This window comes from Oncorhynchus kisutch, linkage group LG17 (assembly GCF_002021735.2).
Source record: "Oncorhynchus kisutch isolate 150728-3 linkage group LG17, Okis_V2, whole genome shotgun sequence".
NCBI classification, from domain to species: Eukaryota; Metazoa; Chordata; class Actinopteri; order Salmoniformes; family Salmonidae; genus Oncorhynchus; species Oncorhynchus kisutch.
The window spans coordinates 22,431,219-22,446,546 of record NC_034190.2 but is presented as its reverse complement, the minus strand read 5'-3'; the positions used below and the strand labels follow the sequence as shown (position 1 = coordinate 22,446,546).

The 15,328-nt window shown below is 42.9% G+C and overlaps 1 protein-coding gene across 1 annotated transcript in view; it reads left to right on the top strand.

The window, feature by feature from the left end:
- Positions 1-15,328, top strand: part of LOC109907342 (growth factor receptor-bound protein 10) — a 54,279-nt gene that overhangs the window by 12,034 nt on the left and 26,917 nt on the right. The window contains exons 5-6 of the mRNA XM_020505246.2: positions 9,540-9,783; positions 9,922-10,048. Coding sequence (XP_020360835.1) covers positions 9,540-9,783; positions 9,922-10,048 — 371 coding nt within the window. The remainder of the gene's footprint in view (positions 1-9,539; positions 9,784-9,921; positions 10,049-15,328) is intronic.

The following is a 15,328-nucleotide window of genomic DNA, read 5'->3' as shown; positions in this document are numbered from 1 at the left end:
TGTTTGTCCTCAGGAATGAGTTGCTGCGCAACAGCCTTTTCTAAAAATTTTGAGAGGAATAGAAGATTCGATATAGGTCGATAGTGTTTTATATTTTCTGGGTCAAGGTTTGGCTTTTTCAAGAGGCTTTATTACTGCCACTTTTAGTGAATTTGGTACACATTCGGTGGATAGAGAGCCGTTTATTATGTTCAACATAGGAGGGCCAAGCACAGGAAGCAGCTCTTTCAGTAGTTTAGTTGGAATAGGGTCCAGTATGCAGCTTGAAGTTTTAGAGGCCATGATTATTTTCATCATTTTGTCAAGAGATATAGTACTAAAACACTTGAGTGTCTCTCTTGATCCTAGGTCCTGGCAGAGTTGTGCAGACTCCGGACAACTGAGCATTGAAGGAATACGCAGATTTAAAGAGGAGTCCGTAATTTGCTATCTAATAATCATGATCTTTTCCTCAAAGAAGTTCATGAATGTATTACTGCTGAACTGAAAGCCATCCTCACTTGGGGGATGCTGCTTTTTAGTTAGCTTTGTGACAGTATACAAAATACATTTCGGATTGTTCTTATTTTCCTCAATTAAGTTGGAAAAATAGGATGATCGAGCAGCAGTAAGGGGTCTTCGATACTGCACGGTACTGTCTTTCCAAGCTAGTCGGAAGACTTCCAGTTTGGTGTGCCGCCATTTCCGTTCCAAGTTTCTGGAAGCTTGCTTCAGAGCTCGGGTATTTTCTGTATACCAGGGAGCTAGTTTCTTATGATAAATGTTTTTAGGGGTGCAACTGCATCTAGGGTATTGCGCAAGGTTAAATTGAGTTCCTCAGTTAGGTGGTTAACTGATTTTTGTCCTCTGACGTCCTTGGGTAGGCATAGGAAGTCTGGAAGGGCATCAAGGAATCTGTGTTGTCTGTGAATTTATAGCACGACTTTTGATGCTCCTTGGTTGGGGTCTGAGCAGATAAGTTGTTGCAATTGCAAACGTAATAAAATGGTGGTCCGATAGTCCAGGATTATGAGGAAAAACATTAAGATCCACAACATTTATTCCATGGGACAAAACTAGGTCCAGAATATGACTGTGACAGTGAGTAGGCCCAGATACATGTTGGACAAAACTAGAGGTCGACCGATTTTAATTAGGGCCGATTTCAAGTTTTCATAACAATCGGAAATCCGTATTTTTGGGTGCGGATTTGCCATTTTACATATATATTTTATTTTTTATATACCTTTTTATTTAACTAGGCAAGTCAGTTAAGAACACATTCTTATTTTCAATGACGGCCTAGGAACGGTGGGTTAACTGCCTTGTTCAGGGGCAGAACAACAGATTTTCACCTTGTCAGCTCGGGGATCCAATCTTGCAACCTTACAGTTAACTAGTCCAACGCAATAACGACCTGCCTCTCTCTCGTTGCACTCCACAAGGAGACTCCCTGTTACGCGAATGCAGTAAGCCAAGGTAAGTTGCTAGCTAGCATTAAACTTATCTTATAAAAAACAATCATAATCACTAGTTAACTACACATGGTTGATATTACTAGGTATTATCTAGCGTGTCCTGCGTTGCATATAATCTGACTGAGCATACAAGTATCTAAGTATCTGACTGAGCGGTGGTAGGCAGAAGCAGGCTCGTAAACATTAATTCAAACAGCACTTTTGTGCGTTTTGCCAGCAGCTCTTCATGTGCGTCAAGCATTGCGCTGTTTGACTTCAAGCCTATCAACTCCCGAGATGAGGCTGGTGTAGCCGACGTGAAATGGCTAGCTAGTTAGCGCGCGCTAATAGCGTTTCAAACGTCACTCACTCTGAGCCTTCTAGTAGTTATTCCCCTAGCTCTGCATGGCTAACGCTGCTTCGATAGTGGCTGTTGCCGTTGTGTTGCTGGTTCGAGCCCAGGGAGGAGCGAGGAGAGGGACGGAAGCTATAGTCTTACACTGACAATACTAAAGTGCCTATAAGAACATCCAATAGTCAAAGGTTAATGAAATACAACTACATCCTAAAACTTTTTACCTGGGAATATTGAAGATTGAAGTCTCCTGTTAAAAGGAACCACCAGCTTTCATATGTTCTCATGTTCTGAGCAAGGAACTGAAACGTTAGCTTTCTTACATAGCACATATTGCACTTTAACTTTCTTCTCCAACACTTTGTTTTTGCATTATTTAAACCAAATTGAACATGTTTCATTATTTACTTGAGGCTAAATTGATTTTATTGATGTATTATATTAAGGTAAAATAAGTGTTAATTCAGTATTGTTGTAATTGTCATTATTACAAATACATTTTTAAAAATCGGCCGATTAATCGGTATAGACTTTTTCGGGCCTCCAATAATCGGTATCGGCCTTGAAAAATCATAATTGGTTGACCTCTAGACAACCTACTGAGTCGATGATGGCTCCGAAAGCCTTTTGGAGTGGGTCTGTGGACTTTTCCATGTGAATATTAAAGACCAAAAATTAGAATATTATCTGCTATGACTACAAGGTCCGATAGGAATTCAGGGAACTCAATGAGGAACTCTGTATATGGCACAGGAGGCCTGTAAACAGTAGCTATAAAAAGTGATTGAGTAGGCTGCATAGATCTTGAAGAGATGCTGCTGCGCCTTCACCACACTGTCTGTGTGGGTGGACCATTTCAGGTCATCAGTGATGTGTATGCTGAAGAACTTGAAGCTTTCTACCTGCTCCGCTACGGTCCCGTCTATGGATAGGGGCGGGCTCCCTCCGTTGTTTCTTGAAGTCCACCATCAGCTCCTTTGGTTTGTCGACATTGAGTGCGAGGTTATTTTCCTGGCACTACACTCCCAGGGCCCTCACCACCTCTTTGTAGGCTGTCTCATCATTGTTGGTAATCCGGCCTACTACTGTTGTTATCTACGAACTTGATGATTGAGTTGGAGGCATGCGTGGCCACACAGTCATGGGTGAACAGGGAGTACAGGGGGGGACTGAGCATGCGCCCTTGTGGTGCCTCTGTGTTGAGGATCAGCGAAGTGGGGTGTTGTTTCCTACCTTCCCCGCCTGGGGGATGGTCTGTCAGATAGTCCAGGAACCAATTGCACAGGGTGGGGTTCCGACCCAGCCGATAGTCATTTAGTTCATTGACCATCGCTTTCTTGGGTACAGAAACAATGGTGGACATCTTGAAGCAAGTGGGGTCAGCAGACTGGGATAGAGAGAAATTGAATATGTCTGTAAACACACCAGCCAGCTGGTCTGCGCATGCACGGCTAGGGATGCCATCTGGGCCGGCAGCCTTGCGAGGGTTAACACGCTTAAATATCTTATTCACGTCGGTCATGGAGAAGTGGAGCTCACAGTCGTTGGTAGCGGGCCTCGTCGGTGGCACTGTGTTATCCTCAAAGCAGGCGAAGAAGGTGTTTAGCTTGTCCAGAAGCAAGACGTCAGTCTCCACGACTTGACTGGTTTTCCCTTTGTAGTCCGTGATTGTCTGTAGACCCTGCCACATGCGTCTCGTTTCTGAGCCGTTGAATTACAACTCCACTTTGTCTCTCTACTGACATATTGCCTTAAGGAGGGAATAACTACACTGTATTCGTCCATATTCCCAGTCACCTTGCATTGGTTAAATGTGGTGGTTCGCGCTTTCAGTTTTGTGCGAATGCTGCCATCTATCCACGGTTTCTGGTTAGGGTAGGTTTTCATAGTCACAGTGGATACAACATCTCCTATACACTTCCTGATAAACTCAGTCACCGTATCTGTGTATTTGTCGATGTTATTCTTAGAGGCTACCCTGAACATATCCCAGTCCGTGTGATCAAAACAATCTTGAAGTGTGGATTCTGATTTGGTGAGACCAGCTTTGAATAGTTATTAGCACAGGTACATCCTGTTTTTCAGTTTCTGCCTATAGGAAGGGAGGAGCATAATGGAGTCATGATCAGATTTGCCAACGGGAGGGCGGGGGTGGCCTTATAGGCACTTTGAAAAGCTGAGTAGCGGTGGTCTGTTTTCCCAGAGCGAGTGCTACTATCAATGTGTTGGTAGAACGTTGTTGTGTTTTCCTCCAATTTGCTTTGTTAAAATCCCCAGCTACAATAAATGCTACCTCACGATATGTGGTTTCCAGTTTGCATCAAGTCCAGTGAAGTTCTTTTTAGGGCCGTCCTTGTATTGGCTTGAGGGGGAATATACATGGTTGTGACTATAACCGAAGATAATTATTAGCATTTGATTGAGGTATTCTAGGTCGGGTGAAGTACTAGAGTTTCTGTATGTTATCACAATCACACCATGAGTGGTTAATCATGAAACATACACCCATGCCTGCCTTCTTCCCAGAGATTTCTTTATTCCTGTCTGGGCGATATATTGAGAACCCAACTAGCTGTACAGTCTCAGACAGTATATCCCGAGAGCCATGTTTCCATCAACATTAGCGAGTAATATTCTGGAAATGGTGGGTGGTGTGCGCGCTTCCTGAGTTGGACTAGAAGTCCACTCCGATCACCTCTTCTCAGCCGGTGGTGTTTTGGATCAGCCTCTGGAATCTGTTCAATTGCCCTGGGGGGTACGGACAAAGGATAAAATTCGGGAAAGTCGTATTCCCGGTCCTAATGCTGGGGAGTTATTGCCTCTCTGATATCCGAAAGTTCTTTCCCGCTGTATGTAATAACACCAACAATTTCCTGGGCTAAAAATGTAAGAAATAACACACACAAAAAAACATAATACTGTGAAGTTGCTTAGGAGCTAGATGTAGAGCTGACTTATCTATCGGCGCCACCAGACTATATTATGCCAGGCTATATTATGCTAGGTTATAGGGATGTGCATCTCTCCTTACAATCACGATTCAATATGCATCTAGGTACATGTGCTCCAATATGATACAGGAATAATACTTTTTGTTTGAAACGATCGGTGCGCTTTGATTAGTGGAATGGATCGGTGTAATATATGTTTCTGTCCCCCCCCCCCACCTTTTATCTGAAATACTCATCACCCACTGGTTTAACTTGTCAGATATCAGATTTAAAATGTTATTTTTGAGCTAGTAATATGTCAATATTTATCTTTAGAAATTAGCTATGGCGTACATAGCTAATTAACATAACAGTTTTGCATTTCACCCAGTCTCAAAAGCAAATGGTTTTGACCAAGAGCAGCTCTCTTCTCCCGTTCCGACCGATGCGGCTCGCAAAAATGATTGCTGTCCTTGTTATGAAATTACACCTTTACCCTGTTCAGGTAAAAAGTGACCAAAGTGACTGTTTAATAAAAGCAGAGCCAAACTAATATTTTGTACGGTGGACCTGGCAATCGAAAATCAGCAGTTAGATGTGCAATCAGCAAAATTGTTGTCCACTCCGGTAGCCCGGTACGTCTCCACAGGTAAAACATTTTCTACAGTGCGTTTGGTATCAATGACCCAAAAAATTACATTGATTGTCCCTCATGTAGCTCTTTGCACTTGCACCCATATACATGTTGAAAATGGCAGATTTGGACTCTGATAAGCACTTAAATTGTAATGCTGTACACTTCACATTTCCATATCATAAAACTCATGCTATATACAGTGTTAACTTTCATGATCACTATGTTAGATGTACAGTTACAGATGGCATGGTGTTATATTCTGGGTCGTCCTGAACAGAATGAGCCTATGTTTGTTGTATTGTGAAGGAAATGCACTCATGGCTCCATTCTGTTGCACCAAAATTACGATCTGCTTCTCTAAATTGCCTTGTGAAAGCCTAAGATCATATTTTATAAAATGTAACAAGCTTTCAAATTATACCCATGTGACCCAGATTTGGATTTATAATGGACGTTTTTGTATTGCTTAACAGTAACTGTGTAAAGGCGAAGATGCAGGGTTGTGTTCCAAACAACACAACTACAAGTGTTCTTGCTCTAGTTCCTCAACGGCACAGCTAGGAGAGCTCAAAAAAATACTTTCTAGTTGAAGACTTTTCTTTGAGTCATAAAAGTGCATTGAAATGATTTAGGAACTGTGCACACTTTGGAGATGTGTGTGTGTGGCCACATGGAAACACCAGTTAGATCAGTGATGACCTCTTACTCAAACTGACAGTCTGGAGATGTGTGCGTGGCCACTTGGAAACACCAGTTAGATCAGTGATGACCTCTTACTCAAACTGACAGTCTGGAGATGTGTGCGTGGCCACTTGGAAACACCAGTTAGACCTCTCACTCAAACTGACAGTCTGGAGATGTGTGTGTGTGTGTGTGTGTGTGCGTGTGCGTGTGTGTGTGTGGCCACTTGGAAACACCAGTTAGACCTCTCACTCAAACTGACAGTCTGGAGATGTGTGTGTGGCCACTTGGAAACACCAGTTAGACCTCTCACTCAAACCCTTGTCATTTTTTTTGTCTTATGTTGCAACTACCCCAAATCAACATTCTAATGTTTGGATTCAGTCTTGTGTCAGGTGAACTGTTGTGTTCTCACCTTTGTCTAATTTTCCCATTTATCTCCAAACTGTTCACTTTTTTTAATGGCTACCGGTATTGCATATTCTTTCCATATTTCTTCTGTAAGAAACATTTAAATTTAGCCCTATCCGTACAGTATAGGACAATTCCCACGAGTGTAAGAAGTTAATAGTATATGATTTTATATTACGAAAGTCATTTTACAAACATCTGAATGCTGAAGGTGCCATGCAGATATAGCCTACCAATATTAGAACAGGGATAGAGTAGGCCTACCTCTCGTTGGCTTGTGCAGCTCCATCTTTTGCGCTGTGCACACAGTTGTTATCTGACTTGTAACGCAATGTCATATGCAGCTCCATGCACAAAGTTCGATGGGCTGAAGGAGAGGACGAATCAATTCCATCACAACAAATTCGAGATATTTGCAGAATAAGGCAGAAACGATTGAGTTAAAAACATTGGTGAACCTGCAATTCGTAACGTTTGAATCAGTTTTCTTGCCGATGTATGCTTCATTTGGATCAGTGTGGGGTCCCGCAGACCGATACACTTGCCTAGAGGCATATTTAGCTGGTTTAGTAACTTGAAGACTTCTGTATGATAACTGTAGAGGGTGATGGAGACTTTGGTATGTTGACTGTAGGGGATGATAGACTTCAGTATGTTTTAAAAATGTTAAATAATCTTTTATTTAACTAGGCAAGTCAGTTAAGAACAAATTCTTATTTACAATGAAAGCCTACCGGGGGAACAGTGCGTTGTTCAGGGGCAGAAGGACAGATTTTTACCTTGTCAGCTCAAGGATTCGATCCAGAAACCTTTCGGTTACTGGCCCAACGCTCTAACCACTAGGCTACCTGCCACCCCATGTTGACTGTAGGGGATGATAGAGACTTCGGTATGTTTTTTATGATTGTACATTCTAGATTTAACATATGAGAGGCAGTGACCGTGCTCCAGAGTCAGCAGACTCAGGCCTACACATGCACACACACTCAGAGCCTAGGGACACCTTAGAACATGGTAGAGGAAACATTTTAGTGGAAGGCTGGAGTCTTCCGTTATATTCCAATGGTTTCTTAATGTCCTTCTGACATACAGTAGCTCTCTCTCTGCTCTGGACAGTATCCTAACTATCTCTAGTCTACTGTAGCTTGAGGAACTTGAAACTCTCGACCCTGCTCCACTACAGCCCCATTGATGGGAATGGAGGTGTGTTTGGCCCTCCTTTTCCTGTAGTCCACAATCGTCTCTTTTTGTCTTGCTCACGTTGAGGGAGAGGTTGTTGTCCTGGCACCCCACTGCCAGGTCTCTGACCTCCTTCCTTCCTATAGGCTGTCTCATCGTTGTTGGTGATCATGCCTACCACCGTTGTGTCGTCAGCAAACTTAATGATGGTGTTGGAGTCGTGTTTGGCCACGCAGTCGTGTTTGAACAAGAGTACAGGAGGTGACTAAGCACGCACCCCTGAGGGGCCCTTGTGTTGAGGATCAGCATGGCAGAGGTTGTTGCTTACCCATACCACATGGGGGCGGCCCGTCAGGAAGTCCAGGATCCAGTTGCAGAGGGAGGTGTTTAGTTCCAGGGTCCTTAGCTTATGGTGTTGAACGCTGAGCTGTAGTCGATGAATAGCATTCTCACATAGGCATTCCTTTTGTCCAGGTGGGAAAGGGCAGTGCCCCTCTGGTAGGATCGCATCACTGATCACTTCGTGGCTGGGTTTCCCTGTTGTAGTCTGTAATAGTTTGCAAGCCCTGCCACATCTGACGAGCATCAGAGCTGGTGTAGTATGTTTCTATCTTTGTCCTGTATTGAAGCTTTGCCTGTTTGATGGTTCGTCTCAGGGCATAGCGGGATTTCTTATAAAAGCTGTCGCTCCTTGAAAGCGGTAGCTCTAACCTTTAGCTCGGGTGCGGATGTTGCCTGTATTCCATGGCTTCTGATTGGGATATGTACGTACGGTCACTGTTGGGACGATGTCGTCTATACATGTATTGATGAAGCCGGTGACTGAGGTGGTAAACTCCTCAATGTCATTTAATGAATCCAGGAACATATTCCAGTCTGTGCTAGCAAAACTGTCCTGTAGCGTAGCATCCGCATCATCTGACCAATTCCATATTGAGTGAGTCACTGGTACTTCCTGCTTTAATTTTTGGTTGTATGAAGGAATCAGAAGGATAGAATTATGGTCAGATTTGCCAAATGGAGGGCGGAGGAGAGCTTTGTACGTGTGTCTGTATGTGGAGTGAAGGTGGTCTAGAAGTTTATTTATTTTCCCCCTCTGGTTACACATTTAACATTCTGCTAGAAATGAGGTAAAGTGGATTTAAGTTTGCCTGCATTAAAGTCTCGGGCCACTAGGAGTTCTGCTTCTGGATGAGTATTTTCTTGTTTGCTTATGGCCTTATACATCTCGTTGAGTGCGGTTTTAGTGCCAGCATTGGTTTGTGGTGGTAAATAGACCGCTTCAAAAAATAGATAGTGTGGTCTACAGTTTATCATGAGGTACTCTACCTCAGGCGAGACAGACCTCAAGACTTCCTTAATATTAGACATTGTGCACCAGCTTTTATTGACAAATAGACACAAACCACCAACCCTCGTCCTACCGGACGCAGCTGTTCTGACCTGCCGATGCACGGAACACACAGCTAACTGTATATCCATGTCATCGTTCAACCACGCCTCGGTGAAACAAGATATGACTGTTTTGTCCTGTCCTGTTGGTAGGATAGTCTGGAACGGAGCTCATCTTGTTTATTCTCCAGTGATTGCACATTGGACAATAGAGCGCATGGTAAAGGTGGGTACTCACTCGCCGACAAATTCTCGCAAGGCACCCGGATCTGCACCCCCTGTATCTCCGTCTTCATGCGAATAACGGAGATTTGGGAGTAGCTCTCTCTGTGCTCAGGACAGCATCCTAGTTATCTCTGGTCTACAGTGACATCTATTGGTAAGAGCAACATTTGCAGCATGTATCTCCTTTTTGCTGTGTTTTTAAATACACCTCTATCTCTCCCTCTTTCTCTCCCCACCTCCCTCCTGTCTTTATCTCTGTCTCTCTCTCTCTGTCGCTCTGTCTCTCTGTGTAGATGATGTGGATCTGGAGGCGTTGGTGAATGACATGAACTCCTCTCTGGAGAGTCTCTACTCCAGCTGCAATACCCACACAGAGACGGCCCCGCTGCTGCACAACAGTCACGTGCACACCCCTCATCACGGGCATGCTCCTCATCGGCGCGGCCCTCGCTCCCAGCGCCCTACGCCCCCTATTCCCCTCTCCTGCCCCCAAGAGAGGCTGTGTCGCTCTCAGCCCGTACACATCAACGCCTTCATGTAACTATGTCTCTCTCTCTCTCTCACACACATGTGCACACACACACAGTATCTATATCTTTCTATGAGTAAATGTAAATCTGTGGTTGTGATTGAGGTGTCTTTTTTATTTTTGTGCAACTCTGTCTCCCTCTACAGGAGGCTCCAGGAGGAGCAGCAGCAGTGTCGTCCCTCCTCTCTCCCTGCCGTCATCAACCCCTTCCCTGAACTCTGCACCCCCACTGGCTCTCCCATCCTCAGCCTCATACACACCACAGACAACCATGTAAGCACACACACACACACACACACACACACAGACAGAGTTACTTTTGAGTGCAAGTGCGTGTCTGTTTCTGAATCAGCTGACTGGACTCTAATGTCCTGGCATAATGTTGTGTTTGTCCATAGACCTGCCTTTCTTATGTTACTCAACAGTTTATCATACTTGTGTGTGTGTGTGTTATTCATTCTGGTATGATGGTCACTAATCTTACACACACACCCATTTGGCGCCAGACAGGTGACCGGAAAGATTTCAATTGATCTGACATTTGAGAAATACATCCATATGTATTGGGTACGTAACCCATTAGGCCATCCTCCCACGCAGTCAGCTCCATCAATAAACCAGGGATATTGGCCAAATGAGCCACATTTGTGTCCTTAAACAGCCTATATCTAATTACAAAAACACTATTCCTTGTCTTTCGATCTGTAGCATATGCAAAAATGTATAGCCTATTTTATTGGTTTTTACATTCCTAAAACACGTTGTCCATCTCACGGTTCAGCTGTTGGAGATTTGAGCACCAAATGCATAACGGCACTGCATGCATTGGCCTATAGGCTTAAGCGTCCACTGTATGATTTGAATATTTAAAAGATAAATGGAAAGAAAGGCCTAGCCCCAGAGAGAGATGCCGGTGGCCTGATATGACACGGACATGCATTGTTTCATGTCAGACAGGCTGCTGCATCTGTCAGATTTACAGGAGGAGTTCATTCATAAATGTTCTATAAGAATTTGTTATGAAGATAAGCGTTAGATTACAGGATTAACTCTGGTAGGCCTGAAACATCCTTCCAATAGGTAGGCCTGAAACAACCTTCCAATAGGTAGGCCTGAAACATCCTTCCAATAGGTAGGCCTGAAACAACAAGTTCAGCTGTCGGAGTCAGTTGGAGCACCAGTGCGCACAGTCGTCATATCATAGGCCTTCAGTATAGTAGGCTAATAGCCACACCACACCAAACCTTCACAAATGTTTCTAAACTTTTATTAAGGTAATATCAAAAGTAAGTCAAGCCATTGTTTATAGGGAAAATATGAGCAGGATATTAAATTGCGGAAAACAACATTACAGTTAACCTAATAAAATGTCTCAACAGAATGAAACAACATGTTTTGCATATTTAAAGAACTGGTTTAGATTAATAAAAAGGCCTACAATAATAACAATGACATACAACAATAATAATCATAATAATAAATAAATAAAAATGGCGAGGTGCAAAGTAGCATGCATTTGGCCACACCATTCTTCTCATCTTTATCCACTACAATAGCTCAACCCCTCCACACCGAGGACATTCCCTTTGTAGCAGGGCTCCAGACTAACAGACTTGTGCCACTAAGTTTTTCAGTTGGTGGCACCAGCCCATGATTTGGTCGTACCAATTATTTTTTGTGGGATCATGCAGCAGATTTTTTTTTTAGGCCTATCAAGTTATTCACAATGCTTTATAAAAAAGTGTACTTAGTCTACTGAGATGGTACTGAATAAATAAATAATTTCATCTTGTGATGTTGTGATTCAAAATATTTTAATGTGCAACTTAATCCAGTGATTCTCATGCATTTTGGGTAGACAAATAAGCTATTGTTAAATATGGCTCCAGAATTGTAAAAAAAAATATATTCATTTTCCTGCGTCTTTGTGCTCTAATATCATAGGCTAATATACAGTGTATTCAAGGTATTCATACCCCTTCCCTTTTTTCACATTTTATGTTATAGCCTTATTCTAAAATGGGTTAAATGTAAAAAATCATCTTCAATCTACACACAATACCCCATAATGACAAAGCGAAAACAGGTTTTTAGAAATTTTAGCTAATTTTAATAAAATAAATAAATAAACTTTAAGTATTCAGATCCTTTGCTATGAGACTTGAAATTGTGTTAAGGTGCATCCTGTTTCCATTGATCACCTGTGGTAAATTCAATTGATTTGAAATGATTTGTAACGGTACACACCTGACTATATAAGTTCCCACATTTTGACAGTACATGTCGGAGCAAAAACCAAGCCATGAGGTTGAAGGAATTGTACGTAGAGCTCGAGACAGGATTGGGGGAAGGGTACCAAAACATTTTCTGCAGCATTGAAGGTCCCCAAAAACACAGTGACCTCCATTTGGAACAACCAAGGCTCTTACTAGAGCTAGCCGCCCGGCCAAACTGCGTCCAGCGTTCCACTGTGGAGATGGTTGTCCTTCTGGAAGATTCTCCCATCTCTGCAGTACCACCAATCAGGCCTTTATGGTAGAGTAGCCAGACGGAAGCCACCCCTTAGTTAAAGGCACATGCCAGCCCACTTGTAGTTTGCCAAAGGGCACCTAAAGGACTCTGACTCTTAGAAACAAGATTCTCTGGTCTGATGAAACCAAGAATGAACTCTTTGGCCTGAATGACAAGCGTCATGTCTGGAGGAAATCTGGCACCATCCCTACTGTGAAGCATGGTGGTGGCAGCATCATGCTGTGGGGATGTTTTTCAGCGGCAGGGACTGGGACACTAGTCAGGATCGAGGGAAAGAGTAACGGAGCAAAGTACAGAGAGATCCTTGATGAACACCTGCTCCAGAGTTCTCAGATCCTCAGACTGGGGTGAAGGTTCACCTTCCAACAGGACAAAGACCCTAAGTACTCAGCCAAAACAACACAGGAGTGGCTTCGTGACAAGTCTCTGAATGTCCTTGAGTAGCCCAGTAGGAGCCTGGACTTGAACCTGATCGAACATCTCTGGAGAGGCCTGAAAATATCTGTGCAGAAACGCTCCCCATCCAACCTGACAGATCTTGGATCTGCAGAAAAGAATGGGAGAAACCATTTTAGAATAAGGCTGTAATGTAACAAAATTGGAAAATCAAGGGGTCTGAATACTTTCCGATAGAACAGTATTTGGGGCTGATTCACCACCTGAGTAAGTGGAAACTCAAACATATTAGCGAGATAGCTAACTCTAAATTTAATACCACTCATAGTAGCCATGTATTCATCTAAAAGTTCATTTCATTTCCAGTTGTAGCATACTGTTCAATGAGGCCATTCACTCGCAATGGCCAATATGCTTTTCGCACACTCCATGTCTGAAAGCCAGATCAAATATCTTTGTAAAATAGTTGCTGTTGAGTTTAGAATTGAGAGCTGAGACATTAAAAGTATACCTTCGGAAAGCTGAGGCAAACAGACCCTTTCATTACAGGATTCATGAGGATAATGAATATATCCTTCAAACTCAACTCTGGACCTCGAAGCCAGTTCCATTGTTCCCCTCTAATCAGGGACTGATTTAGACCTGGGACACCAGGTGGGTGCAATTAATTATCAAGTAGAACAGAACCAGCAGGCTCCGGAGGTGAATGAATGTGCAGCCTGCACTGATGTGACCAATACATTTCTTAACTCACACAACCAAGTCTAAGGTCGCATAATGTGGCTACATGGTCACAGTTTGGAGACCTGCCTTGTAAGCTTTTCACAATAGGCATACTCTAACTTTAATTTGACTTCAATTTAAAAGGCCTTCATCCTCACAATCAACAGTAGCCAAAGCTCCTTTCTTGCTTTCTCTGTCTTCAGTAGCAGGGCAGCCGCTGACTGACACACACACACACACACACACACACAGTGTTCTAGGGCTACAGGATGCTCGGTGTCCCTCTTCCTGGAGATGTTGCTGGGAACCTCTCAGTATCTGGGCTGTGGGAGCCCTGCCTATCCGTCCGGTGTTCCGGCTTCTCCGACAGCATCTGGGAAAGACAGACGCTCATTTCCCGTTCACACGCTTCCACCCCAGCTCGGAGCGTCACGGCTGTGTGAGTGTGAGAGAGTTTGTCAGAGTCCAGCTTTTCCTTCCCCCAGTGTGTGTTATTCAGAGTCCCAGTCACGGGCACACACTGCTCCTTCTAAGCTACAGGACTGTATCGCTAGTACAGACAGGAACATGTTCTGGGATTCATGTGATAACTTTAAGGAGTTTACCACATCAGTCATAGGCTTCATTAATTCATCTATTGTCCCTCTAACCACTCTGACATCAATGCAATTGAAAATCACATCCAACACTTATCATAACAGTATCATGCATTTAAAACTCATCTCACTGTGATCGATCATAAAGTTGAAACTGAGTGGAAAACATGGTCCTTCTGGATGTTGTTTCAAAGCCCCCAAAAAATGGACAGCTCTTTCTAAGGTGATGCTAAAAATGTAACCTACGCATATTAGAGCTTATGTATACGCATAGGCCTATAGGCTTGACCTTCATATCTTAAAGAAATGGACTGTTGTTTCTCTTTGCTTGTTTGAGCTCTTCTTGCCATAATATGGACTTGGTATGTTACCAAATAGGGCTATCGTCTGTATACCATCCCTACCTTGTCACAACACAACTGATTGGCTCAAACGCATTAAGAGGGAAAAATATTACACAAATTTAACAAGGCCCATCTGTTAATTGAAATGAATTCCAGGTGACTCCTCATGAAGCTGGTTGAGAGAATGCCAAGAGTGTGCAAAGCTGTCATCAAGGCAAAGGGTGGCTACTTTGAAGTATCTCATATAAAATATATATATTTTATTTGTATAACACTTTTTTGGTTACTACATGACTCCATATGTGATGTTTCATAGTTTTGATGTCTTCTATTATTCTGCCATCTAGAAAATAGTACAAATAAAGAAACCCTGGAATGAGTAGGTGTGTCCAAACGTTGTGTTCTTTATAAGCCCAGACATTTCTATATGCAATCCTTTTTGAAAGCAGAGTTTTGATGGTTGCCACTCAAAATAGGAGGATTCCAGGTGCTACTATATTTATTTATCAGCCGCTACAATTAAGCACATGATCCACTATAAAACTGGAACAGCCTGCCTGGCAGGATTGAAAATCAAACTGTGGCCACAATTTGCTATTAGAGTCCATAGGAATGACATCTTTTTCTCGCTTCCCCTGTTCCTACCCATTTGATAATGGGCCATTCTGAATCGGAACAAATTGTACATGCTAGTAAAGACGAGATTAAGTTGAGAATAGTCAATTAAAATATGACCACTTGAGTGAACTGTGCAACCTGAGATGAGGATTATTTTTTTCAATGGCTTGTGTTCATGGAGATGCTAAACGTGTTTGTTAATTGACAGTCAATTACCGTGAGACCAGCAATTATTTGCATGAAAATAACCAGCTAACAAAATGTCATAACTGCCACAGCCCTACGTATGTGCATGTCTCAACCAGAAGCCATGAATTATAGGCAACATCTGCACTGAACTAAAG